We start from the raw sequence: 13,648 nt of genomic DNA, 5'->3' as shown, positions 1-13,648 counted from the left end.
TTGGTTCGATCGTCGATTCCGTTTGATTGAGATCATCTGGTTTGGTTTCCGTAATAAAAACAAGAAAGTTGCTATTATTGTGAACTTTGAACATGCTTTTTAAATGGAGGTGTTTTCACAGACTGGCTAGTGTGACTAACTGCTTGTAATCAATTGCTATTAAATGCCATATGAAACTGTATATATGCATAAAAATTTGAAAGTATAGAAAGCAATAGACCTTTTTTCAAAGAGGACGTTCTGTTGAATAATTATCTAGTCCAGCCATAAAAACAATGATAGAGCCATGCATAATTACTGTATCATGCATATTGTAATGATTATGCATGGTTTTATCATTGTTTTTCTGCTGGACTATATAATTATTCAACAGGGTGGCCTCTTTGAAAAAAGGTCTATTCAGTTCAACAAAAAAGAAGCTCACAGTCGCCAGCCAGCCAGGTCACAGAAAAAAAAAAACAGGTTCAATAATCAAAAGTGATGTGATTGTTGCTGCATACAGGAAATCACTCCTAACTGAAATGCAATAATCTACCTCTTCAGAACTTTTTGCTTTAAAACTTGATATTTGTTTCTTTTGCTGCTTTCATTATTTTTTTCAATCATTTGATTTGATTCGGCTTCCCTTCCAGGTTCAGGTTTGGAGAGAATTTTCGAGGCGCCATATTTGTTTATTTTGAACGCAACACCCTATGCACACTACAAACCATGAATGAATAAAGCCTTTTCCACACTAAGAAATATTCGAATTTCATCTGAAGGCAGCTGCTACATCGTTATAGAGACCCTATCGTAGCGCTTCTGCTGCTTAGCTAGCCTGGTGGATTTGGAAAGTCACGAGGCGGCTAAATACAAAAACAAAATTTTTTTTTAATCAGATGATTGATCAGAGACAATCAGTCACAGACGTCAGACCCTCTAAAAGCCAATTGATTTATCTGTGCTTCATACCTATCACGTTCACATTGCACATAGGCATATGAAAATAGATAAGGCACAGCTATAGAGGTATGTTAGCATCAGTTAGGCTTATTTTATTAGTCGTCACCAATGAGGCAATTTTAGATAGAATTTTATGTAGCGAAAATGATGGGCCTTCGGGCCTAATGTTACTTAAATATATAGATAGATAGGGTTATATAGGGTTGGCGGCCTTCTTAGGGGCGTTCGTACCCTGAGACTTAACTTAGGATCCCATAGGGATCCTTGTAGGGGCACTGGTAGGGTTTGGAGCTTTCTTAATTAAGGTCACAGTAAAAATTACACACTAATTTGTAATTACGCCTGAGCGGGGGGAGCTACATCTAAAATTTGCCATTCAAGAGGTGGGAGCTGCTTGTTTTTCCCGACAGGCAGGGGAGGGGGAGCTCTATCTTCGGGGGACCTGCCAGGCCATATTTTAGAAAGGCAAGGCAGCGTCCGTTGGTGGCCAAAAAGGGCACTTTTCCAGTGTTTTTCCACTAAAAAGGCTTTTTTACCAATATTTTAGTAGCTTTAAGAGGGGCAGCGTCCGACAAGCGGACGCTTAAAGGGCATGAAAAATGGTCTGCCTGCATTAGTTTATGTAACTCTGGGGGGGGGGGCTCTAAATAACACTTCCTAAATATTTTTCTTTACTGTTGGTTTTTAATTTCTCTAAACCTTTATCCTGACAGTGTTAATCGAACAACTTCGAACAAAAATTGCAATCAAACCAAGCGAACGTAATCGAACGCGATCGAATAATTGCGATTCGATTGTCGAACGTAATCGAATCTCAATCGAACAGCCGATTCCTGGGTAATATTTGATTGTGTTCGATTGCGTTCGAGTAAGGTTAGATTGGTTCAATTGACTATATTCGATTGGTTCGATTGATTGTCAATTACATTGGATTAATCTACAATTTCGTTCGATTACGATTATATTTGATGAGTTTGATTGCAATTAAATTAAATTGGATCACTCTGTTAGAGCTTTTTAGCATGGGCGGCCGAGCGCTTAAGTACCATACCAAAGCGAATAAAATCTAATACAATTGTCAATTGAATCAATCGAACGTAATCGAATACAATGGAACGTAATCGAATACAATTGAACTTAATCGAAGCAATCAAACAGCAAATCCTGGGTAATATTCGATTGCAATTCGATTGCGTTCGACAATCGAATTGCAATTATTCGATTGCGTTCAATTACGTTTGATTGATTCGGTGTTCGATTGACACCGTGACAATGTTTTTGCGCAAAGTGATCCTTAAAATACAAAAATGAAGACATTCTATTGCATTCTATAAAAGTGCACACACAAGTAAATAGAGCTTTGTGAATGCCATAAAATTTTTCCCCTATACTGGGACCTAAAATTTTATCAGGCTGGGGGACCTAGCCTGGAGATCCATGCTATGATTTCTTATTCTATATACTGATGGCGAAATATATAGCATGGTATAGGCTGACAGTTTGAATTTCCCATATCCTAATAACGGTTGAAAACTCAGCCAATCAAATACTGTTATTGTTTCACTGGTCACACTTTCTTTAAGAAAGCGCAACTTTCAGCAACATCAGATACGCGTTGGACAGAAAATTTTGCTTTATTTCTAATTTTGTATTGTTTAATTAGCCATTCCTTAGAGCTTAGAGCACCCCAAACCCCCAGCTCAATTTTTCTCACTCGCTCGTTGTCCCGCATTTCCTTTCTCATAAGTTGGCAACTATGCAAGTACTTATCAGACTTTGTGGGCCATTCCAGAATCGTACTTACTAAAACGTGAAATGCCAAGGAAACAAGGGGAAACGAGGGAAAAAGACAGGGAAACGCCATAAAAACGACTTGGAAATGAGTGGAAACGGAGGGAAACGAGGGGAAACAGGAGACAAAACTGAAAAGTATTGGAAACTAAGTCATTTTCTGTCTGGAAATCGAAGGGATAGGTTGATTTTTCAATATTGGATAGCTTTTTTTCAATTTAGAAGATCGTTACTTAAGACAATTATATTCAGCTGGAGGTAGCTTCAGTTATTTTCATTGTTTAACTGTTTTTTTTAATTCTGGGTGCAAATTATCCTGCAGGATAACAGGACCACAGTTCCAAATTCATTAATAATTTATCTTTGAAAACTTGAAGTCTGATACTTAGGGTAGGCAATTTCTTAGCTTTAATCACTCCCTGCACACTTCATCTGTATCATATGTTAAAGCATTATTATAGGAAAGAAACGAATAAGAATTTGTTGGGGAAGAAATATTTCATCGACTGTTATTTTTTTAAAGCCACTGATTGGTTATACTGATGTTGTTACATCTACCGTTTCAAATCAAGTCCTATAACAGCTTCGCCTCGATCAATTTTGTTTTTTTGCTTATCTATGGTCAATGGGGTACAGGTACAGAAATATCAGACAACTGACATGCGAGGGGTTCTTCAACCTCTTATATTCTAACCGTTTCCCCTAGTTTCCCTGTCGTTTCCTCTCGTTTCCAAGTCGTTACGGACATGTTTTTTAATTGTTTCGTTTTTGGCATTTTCAAAAAAGCTAAATTTTGATTGGGGTAACTTGGAGGTCCGAAATTTTCACAGGATGTTAGTAGTGATGATAGGACCCCAAAAAGTTCTTTTCCCAAAATTCTAGCTGTTGTAGGGGCCAGTTAGGAGCAAATTTTAGCATTTGTATGTGTTTCGGAAAATGATCTAAATCAGAGCTAAAAACCCAGGAAGTTGTCTATCTGACCAATGATTCTCATAGAGGGATGGCAATTAAAGTAGCCTATTGTTAAAAGGCCCACATTTTCCTATTATGGGGCCCTTTTTAGAGCACTTTTTTAGCACCTATTTCCCCATTGACAATAAGTGCCAAAACACCAAAGTAAAAGGCTTGATTAGGTATAAGACTTCCATAACTTCTTTTGAAATAGTTGAATAATCAAGTTATTAACACCAATATAGCACTTGAGCTGTTAAAGGGCCCGTTTGGAGCTAAATTTAGCATTTTTCCACTAAAAATACTGCAGCAGAATTACTAGTATGTTTCTAAACACCTAATTAAAAGGCTGGAGTGGGTGTAAAACCTTCATAACTTCCTTTGAAGTAGTTTAATAATCAAGTTATTAACACCAATAAAACATTTGAGCTGTTAAAGGGCCCGTTTGGAGCTAAATTTAGCATTTTCCACTGGAAATACTGCAATTTATTCAGCTTCTCTTACTAAAATTAACTTTACACCTAGTCTAATTTTTGCTAAATTCAGCTCATTTTGAGACCTAGGAACATAAAATAACCTCATGAAGTTCTGTTCAATTGTGTATCAAACATTAATGATAACTTATTTGATGTTCAAAACCTTTTCAGGGTCCAGAATCGAGCAAATATTTAACATTTTCCGTTAAAATGCTAAAATACTGCTCGTTTTTGGTCCATTTAACTATGATAAAGACCACAGAAAAGACTTTTTAAGCTTCGTGAATGATCCAAGCATCAAATAGCGCCTAAATGAGCTATGAAATAACAATAACCTTTGGGTTTTCAAATTTTAGCATAAAGACATGGCCTTCAAGAACTCTGTGTCCAGTCAATGCTAAATTTTTGCTCATAAAAGGACCCTGGAATGCTTTATATCGGCCAAATTTGGTTTTTCTATCTTTTTGAATGCCTCAAGTATGCATAATATCAATATCATAGTTCTTTTGTGTTTATCTTAACTGTGCTGGTGGATTAAAAAAAGCCACACCCAATGCTAAAAACATGCTCATAATAGGACCATACAACCATTTTTAGTGATTGCTTATGTTGGTATATTGATCTTATAAGGTATAAGCCACTATATATACGGCCACTCGGATACGGCACGCCGAACCGGGCTCTGGGCCAACTTTTCAAACTTTTCGATTATGCGTCTTTCTTTCTAAATCTTTTCTTTTCTAGATTGTGATTGCAACACTTTCTAACCTTTCGTTAGATGACGGGTGACTCTAGAGTAGCAGGGCAAGCTTACTCATGGCCACACCTGATGCCAGACTTTGGTCTTCATCTATCCGCTTTCCATTTATTTCTCAACTTTCTTTAAATTCACTTACCGGTTTTCTCTCCGCTAAATTTGTAGATTTATATTGATTGTTTGTCTATTGTAAGATTGTTTTTTACTTTTTGGTTCTTTGTTTTTATTTTGTTATTGTTGTTGGTTTTAAGGTTTGTCGCTGTTTTGTTTTGTTGGTTTTCAACTTTTGTCCTTGTTACGTTAAGTTGGTGAAAATGATTTCTCGCTCTGTTTGAATGTTTTTGATTTTTAGTTTGACACGCGTTTTCTGAATTTTAATTAGCTTTTTCAGATAAAAAGGCATGTGCAAAGTATTAGAGTCATAGCAGAAAAATTGAGAGAGATACAAGCCTCTATATCCAAATGCTAAGTATTTGCTCCTACTAAAATGCTAAGTATTGGCTCATTTTTGGACCGCACTTTGTTGAAGCATAAGTCATGACAGATTTAAGCTTTAGAAAAAATTCTTTTAAATTTTTAAAGTTCATCTTTTCCACGCAATCATCATCAGGGCATAATTTTAGTTCATTCATTATATTAGAAATGAATGATGATTTCCCAAGACCCCTAAAAACGAAACAATTAAAAAACATGTCCTTACCATGTCGTTCCCTGCCGTTTCCCCTTGTTTCCTGCCGTTTCTCCTCGTTTCCCCTCGTTTACTGGGCGTTTCACGTTTTAGTAAGTACGTTCCAGAATTTGTCTGTAACAGGGGGGCGGACAACACAGGATTTCCGAGGGCAAAAGTTTTCACCAAAATTAAAAATTTCCAAGGCGAGAGAAGAAAATGTATGAATTTCCAACTGCAATTGAATTAAAAAAGGCAAAAAGAGTGGAATTTCTGATGCATTTCACGAAAGTACATGGATTTTCATCGGAATTTCCAACTACCACTGGAAAAATAAATTATTTCTGAGGCTAGAAAAAATTAAAAAATGCACGTTGTCCGACGGAGGATAACAAAAATTTTCTGGAATGGCCCTTTTATTTTCAACAATATCATGATGATGTACGTTAAACGTATTATGTGATTGAAATTAATAGAACTAGATAGAACTAGAATTTGGTATAGCTACAAGCTATACTACTAGCATTGAGTTTGTAATTCAAGGTTGCTTGCATTTGGTGGTTCGAAATCTCAGAAAAATACACAGTTAGAAATACTTGAAAAAGTCAGAAAATCAGGATGAAAGATAGGAAAATAGAAAAAAGGGGGGGAATAAGAGAGGATAATCCTGGTGGATAATATCGTTTACCAACCCGACATACATGGTGCTTGGGCGGCAGTCACAGATATCTTTGTTTCGCGTCACTCGACGAACTCTCGAAAAATTGAGTAGAACTTAGTCGTCTAAGAAAACAGCTATTCTTTTTTAGAATCTTCCTTACAATCTAGTTTTTCTATTTATAAAAAGTAGATTGCTGACGTGTGGAAAGGAATTTCGGCATGACTGATCCTTTTGTTTCGATAATAACATCAAAGCAGGAATTAATTTTCTTCTTGATTCTTTCTTTCTTTTTTCTTTCTTATCAGTTCACGCTTTCTCTCACTACTTTCAAAGTGTGGTTAGCTCAAGCAGTTACATCGGTCTCATATGCATGAGGCTCCGAGTTCGATTCCAATGGATGTCCAATTTTTTCAATTCTTGATTTTTTTTGTGATTCTCTCATCACTTTAATTTTATATCACATTTTCATTAGAGTGAAGAGATATTGATGCGTTATGTAATGTTAATTGCTATTACGCGTTCAATTTCAAATCTATGATCTGTTCCCTCCTAGTGAGGAGTTTAATACTCTTATAACAACCGTATTTTATAAGGATTGAATACTGAAATTCAGATAACGACCACGCAAGAAAGATAAGCAAACAATTGGATTGAGTGCCGAACATTTTGACCCAGAAATCAATTATTATTCTGCCTTTAAAGTATAAAACGAGAAGTTCAATGATTCTGAAATCATCGCTCGCTCACTAGCTGGCTGAAAGTGAAACTGAAACTGAAACTGTCAGTCAGCAAACGCCTATACCCGTTCTTCTATATCTCAGCCTTGAATAATCGCTTGTGGCAAAAAAAAAAATTGAAAAAAAACAACTTAAAAAAAAACAACTTAAAAATGCTCTTATTAAGTGATGCTATCATAGCTTATCTAAACCTTACACAGGGAATGGAGTTAATATATATGCTAGTTACTTGTTTGATTGACCTTCATTATAAAAGAAAGAGAATTAAAAAAAGAAAATGGAATCGAACTCAGAGCCCCAAGAATATGAGACAGACAATCTAACCGCTTGAGCTAACCACGCTTTAAGAGTGGTGAGGTAAAGCGTTAACTGATAAGAAAGAAAAAGGAAAGAAAGAAACGAGAAGAAAATTAATTCCCGCTTTGATGTTATTATCAAAACAAAAGGATCAATCATGCCGAAATTCCTTTCCACACGTCAGCAATCTACTTTTTATAAATAGAAAAACTAGATTGTAAGAAAGATTCTAAAAAAAATAGCTGTTTTCTTAGACGACTACATTGTAGCTAGAATTGAGTTGGTGAGTCATTAAATTTGTCAGACTTTTTCTGTCAATGACGTTTCCTTTGTTCAAAAATTTTATTATTGCCAATTTTTTGCGAGCAATTTCTAGCGCATTCGCGGCATTCGCGGCATTCGCGGCATTTTGACTTTGTTTATCATTACATGGGCCATTTTGGGTTGGAGGTCACAGTGTTCAAAGGTCAAAATTTGAAACCACCCATAACACGCGGTTGTTTTGGCTGCTGGCTGGCTGGCAGTTTCCTTCAAGAATACACTCCAAAAATGGATGATGGAGGTCTTACTTATAATGGAAAACCCTAAAATGTTTACGACAAACCAATCGACTGACCGACCGACTCACTAACGACCCAACGAGAACGCGAAATGAGGATATTTGTGATTTCCGCCTTGATATAAACGTTAAAAAAGTCCAGTGAGCCAGTGTCAAGGATTTGTGTATATTATGTTATAGTTAATACGAAAACAAACACCAGACAGTTTTGTCTGGCGCATCAGCGAGCAGGGTTTACTTTCCATAGCTTGGACCAAACTTTTTTTCACACAAAAATTGCATACATGATAAGTTTCAGTGTAAGTAGAACTTCAATATTCCAGGATTACAATTTTACCAGCTTTTTAGTGTTTTTTGCCTTGCTAACCCTAATCTCGCAACCTCTTTACCTGACAGAAGATTGAAATTAGAGTTTTTTAGCATTTCGAAAAAAAAATTTTTTCCATCTTCACAGGATCAATTCTCAACCACACGATACATCTTTTGATCAATGGTTTTTTCAGACGTTTTTCCTTTGAAGAATATTGATCACTTTTGTTTTCCCAAAAAATGAAAAAATTAGCTTGCGTTCTCATATGGGCAAATAAAGATGAGGTGGCTAACTTTCACAGAGGACGCTACTTAGTTTCTGCCTTATTTTGCCCCCACAATAGAATGTTCCAAATACGGGGGTGTTACAAATCATTTTTCAAGTGTTTATTTTCTGAGATATGCAAAGTATATTGAATATTATTAACTTATTCATTTAAGTATTTCTTAGCGCAAATTTATATTAAAACTTGATTTATATGGCTAAATAAAAAGCAAACGATGACAGTTCTGTTTTGACAATGACAACAGACCCATTTCGGCAATGAATTTTGAAATTAGCTGTAGATCTTGGGTAGACAATATGAATGATTCTAGGCTTCATAAAAATGTAACTGAAAATGAGTAAAAATATATACAAACTTGTAGTTAAAAACCTTGTTTGTTACAAATTTACTTACTTTTGATGGGTTTTTTGAGTCTCTCAATCATCCAATTTAGAAATCCGATGATTCACCATTTCTCTCACACTGTTTGAATCAGCTCTCCTTTAGGGATAATAATTCTGGAGCAGTGATTTGTTCGGCACTTTAAAACAGACAATAAGAAGACTAGACAAACACATTTTTGCTGTTTTCTGATACTGTTACATTATGATTATATGCTTTTGAATCAGGATTCAAATATTTCAATTTTGTTTATTCACATAAACACTCACAAATGCACCATAGTATTTCATTAGACAATTCACCAATTTTTTCCTTGATTACAAAGTATCCTTTTTCTGGTAAAAACATCTTTGAATCACACATGACTCAATGGCTGTAATATCTTTTGTTTCTCAATTTTTATTCAGGTTTCAGAATGAATTTAACAGACCAGCTGAATTTTACAAATATTTTAGATACAGCATCTGATTTACAAGTATGATTCTGTTTTTTTTTGTATTTCATTTAATTTTACCTTCATTGGTAACTTTCAATGATTCCATGATTCTTTTTTTAATATATATAACATATTATCTATCAATGTAAGGTTTTCGATTTTTTAAGATTTTGCAGGACCTAATTTTGTCAATGTCACTATTTGGGGCCATTCAAAAAGTACGTTCGTCGCCGAGGGGGGGAGGGGGTCAGCAAAAAAGAACAGGAGGGAAGGGGGGTCAAGTCGATCTGTGTACGTTCGCTTTTGCGGGGGGATGCTTGTCACAAGCGTGACTTTTAACTTAGTCTATTAAAAATATTTTTCTATCTATCTCCTAATTACATTTTTTCTTTGAATCAATAACCGAAGATAATTGTTAATCCCCTAAACAATTGTGTACGTTATAATTGTTTAGCAATTATTAGATAATTAGAGAGCAAAAACTTAAGGTGCAATAAGATTAAAGAATAACGCTAAAATCATATTCTTTGAACTTGCCTTGTCTAAATTCTCCAATTATCTTCAAAGGAAAAAGTAATTTTTTTTGAAACATTTCTTTACTAAAACATGTGTTTGAAAGGGGGGGGGGGGTAAAAATTTTGAGATAAAAACAAACGTACAAAAGTACGAAAGTACCCCCCCGTACTTCAAAACGAACGCTGATGAACAAGGGGAGAGGGGGGGTCTGAAAATAGGGAAATTTGGACGAACGTACTTTTTGAATGGCCCCTTTGGAGACATTATTTTCACATTTTTGTGCCTTTTGCTGTCAAATCATGCATAGTAAAAATATAATCCCATTAAAGTATGTTTATCAATCTTGGCTATGCTTGATTTCCCCACCTGTATGTTTTTAGCGACTGGAGAGAAGCCCAATGTTGTCTTTTTTTGTTACTGTTTATACTAATTTATTCATTGCTTATGTTTTCATTCTTATAGTGTTCCTCTTATCATGCATATTCAAATGCTTCAACAGTATGTTCCTATGTGAAGAATTTGCCAAACTGCCAATATGATGGTGGATTTATAGATTACATTGGATTAACAATGTGCTCTTTTTCAGAGAAAAATAGAGCATGGTGTTATGTTTTACTGGTAATTTTTTTTTTCTGAATTGGAATCTTTTCCCATTAGGCCTCAGACAATATATAAAAATGAATCTCTTTTGGTTAATGATAATGATAAAGAAACAATGACAGTAACTAAGGAATAGTTTTGCCAACTAAACAACACCCAAAACCTGGAGGTTTATAATTTATGATAGATTCAAAATAGGATTGGAATCAAGTTTTTTTTCTGTGTAACTAGTCATAGTTAATTACGATATGACCTTCAGTCACAGTTGTCTCGTTTATGGTGCTATAATAATTCTTGTTAGTGCACCTTATCATTGTGTCCTATCATTTGATTTCAGTTACTCTGGATGTTATACATGTTTATAAGTCTTGGGGTAACAGCTGAAGATTTGTAAGTTTTCTTTATTGAATACCAATTGTGAGCCAATTGAGCAATTTTTGAAAACTAAATTTGTCATTGAAAAATCTAGACACTATTTATTATAGAAAAACTTTCCATCTAAAACGAATGATCAGCACTGGCATAATTCCATAATGATGGAATAGTGATGGTCTTTTCATTCTTCTTTTTCAGTTTTTGTCCATCTTTGAAGGCCATATCAAAATTCCTAAGAATGAGTGATAGTTTAGCTGTATCCTTTTCAATTCAGATGTTTGGATCATATTTCTAAGTAGTACGGTCTAATTGTGTAAAGATTGTGCACGAAGGTGTACAAGCATGAGACTTTTCACAATTGTAGCTTAGGGGTCAAAAATGGATTTAAATCTCAGACCCAAAAAATTGGCACCTGTTTGTGTATTTTACAGACCAGAACAGGCTCCCAGGCTAAATTGAATTTCTTTTTCTCCAAAGTATGTCATGTTACATACCGTTGGAAAGCATTTTTCATGCTCGTTTAGAAAAACATTACAACCCGCATCTGAAAATGAAGCCAAAAAAAGTTATTGAGGAAGGCTTTTCAAAAGACGCAGAAAAATGACGTAATTGCTGACCTCAGCAAAAATTCAAGGACAACCCGAAAAAGTTTATTTCTATTAAATTGAATAGAGGACCTTTCAATGTCTAAATGGAAAGCTTTGGTTGAGAGTTAACCTTACTTGACATTGAATATCGCGTTTTTTGACCCTTCGAAAGCCTTAGAGGCTAAATGGGTTGCATCAGGCATGCCCATGATAAGCACTTCTAAGGCAAAATTTTCCACCCTAGTAAAATAAGTTTGCATCTGATTTAATTAATCGTATTTAGTACCCGAGAGGTGCATTATTGAATTTCACAAAAACGAACGTCTTTGAGTGGTCCTGGAGTTTTTGCTGACGTCGGCAATTACATCATTTTTCTGCATTTTTTCAAAACAAAAATAACTTTTTTTGGCTTCATTTTCAGATATGGGTTGTAATGTTTTTCTAAACGAGCATGAAAAAATGCTTTCCAACGGTATGTAATATGACATACTTTAGAGAAAAAAGAATTCATTTTAGGCTGGGAACCTGCTCTGGTCTGTAAAATACACAAACAGGTGCCAATTTTTTGGGTCTGAGATTTAAATCCATTTTTGAACCCTAAACTACAATTGTGCAAAGTCTCATGCTTGTACGCCTTTGTGCACAATGTTAATGACTTTTGGCACATTTAGACTGCACTAAAGGGTTGTAAATTTTTAACAAACTTTAAGAAATCAAATGCTAAGATCTTTATCTTTGAAAATATTTCTCCTGAATCTCTATAATAAACTGAGAGGTAATTTCTAAGAATTATAATTGTTATATACTTGCTTTCTTTTATGTACAGTTGGCTCACACTAATTCAAATTTCTATTATTCAAATCTTTCTATAATCCGAACTAGTTCTTATTCCCTGTCAAGAAAGAAACAGTATAAAATACTTTCTATAATTTGTATCTCTTGGTAATTCAAACAAATTAGACTTCCTGTTCAAGTTCAAATTAACAATTGAGTCAACTTACACAAGGATCATACTAACTTGAGATTTTGTACTGCTTTTCAATTTTCCTATTTTTAAAATTATTCGTTGCTTTAATTTTCTTAACAATAAATCATCATTGATGTAAAGGGTGTAACACTACTAGCACTTGGAAATGGAGCTCCAGATATTTTTAGTGTCATTGCAGCTGTCAACAACAAAAACCCTCGAACCACTGCAATGGCATTTCAAGAACTGTTTGGTAAGTTTAAAGGACATGATGACAAATTATAGAAATCAAGAATGATTTGGCCTTTAGAAGCGTTTTTTAGGTCTAAGATTTGACAAATTTAAAATATTTATACTCCTATTTAGAATCACTTAATCCCATAAATTTGTGCAAAATAATGATTTATTGAGTCATTTTCACTATCTATGTGCTTTTAGGTGCTGGCATTTTTGTGACTACCATTGTGGCTGGTTCGATCAACTTTTCGACAACCTTCATGATGGCACGTCGACCTTTTTTACGGGATAATATATTTTATTTGGTGGCTGTCATTTGGACGTTTGTTGTGATATACAGGAGAGAAATTAAAACTATTGAAGCTACAGGTTTGTTGTTTTTCCAATTCTTTTCTACCTTGAAATTCGGGTTTAGAGTTAAGCCCTAACTTACTTTTAACAGCGTTATTTTATATTTTATTGTCAACTGGTAAAAATGAGTTTGTTGCTAATTGTTGTCCCAAAAAATAAATCCAGACACATGTTTGGAATTAAAAATCTATTGTTTTATTTGCGATATAACAAAAAGAAATCAGGGGTAAAAGAATGAAAACGTTTTCATTCTACACCGCTTATTATCTTTTGTTCAGTCCCAAAAAAGAACAATGGATTTTTAATTCCAGACATATATCTGGATTCAATTTTTGTGAACAGGTATTTGCGACTAACTTACTTTTTTCAATGAACACCCGGCTTCAAAGACCAGGATTTAAAAAAAGGGACAGTTAAAATACGTAATAATTCATATAATCGTATGTTTTGTTCGTCTGGATGATATCTTTAGCCTCCCCACTATCCTGAAACGAAATCAAAAGATGATAAAAGGAACTCTGAGTTTCAATTTTTGGCTTCAGTTAATAAGTTACATAAGCTAGAAGTTATTTACAAGATTTTTTACATTAAATAAAAAAAACAATTGGAAATCATCTGCGGTACTGTGGACTGGAGATCCCCTAAAAATACTTGTTTGCCGGTACTATAATCCAATAAGTCAGAGTGGAGATCCCCTGAGAATACTCATTTTTCTAGATTCTAGGACAATTGTCCCCCATGACAATTACCTCCCGGATAATTGC

General features: G+C 34.7%; 1 protein-coding gene across 2 annotated transcripts in view; it reads left to right on the top strand.

Annotated features, from left to right (window-relative positions):
* Positions 1–889: 889 nt before the first annotated feature.
* Positions 890–13,648, top strand: part of LOC136808522 (mitochondrial sodium/calcium exchanger protein-like) — a 30,910-nt gene continuing 18,151 nt past the window's right edge. Inside the window, exons 1-7 of one of the 2 annotated variants that reach the window (XM_067065049.1) lie at positions 890–1,008; positions 9,223–9,290; positions 10,230–10,385; positions 10,705–10,757; positions 10,941–10,998; positions 12,438–12,549; positions 12,735–12,902. In XM_067065049.1, the coding sequence (XP_066921150.1) occupies positions 9,231–9,290; positions 10,230–10,385; positions 10,705–10,757; positions 10,941–10,998; positions 12,438–12,549; positions 12,735–12,902 (607 nt within the window). In that variant the 5' untranslated portion in view covers positions 890–1,008; positions 9,223–9,230. Of the gene's footprint in view, positions 1,009–3,260; positions 3,370–9,222; positions 9,291–10,229; positions 10,386–10,704; positions 10,758–10,940; positions 10,999–12,437; positions 12,550–12,734; positions 12,903–13,648 lie in introns of those variants that run through there. The other variant, XM_067065048.1, reaches the window with a different exon arrangement.

This window comes from Clytia hemisphaerica, unplaced genomic scaffold (genome assembly GCF_902728285.1).
Source record: "Clytia hemisphaerica strain Z4C2 unplaced genomic scaffold, Clytia hemisphaerica genome assembly, whole genome shotgun sequence".
Classification (NCBI taxonomy): Eukaryota; Metazoa; Cnidaria; class Hydrozoa; order Leptothecata; family Clytiidae; genus Clytia; species Clytia hemisphaerica.
The sequence above is the reverse complement of the archived record's forward strand: the minus strand, read 5'-3'. Positions and strand labels throughout refer to the sequence as shown.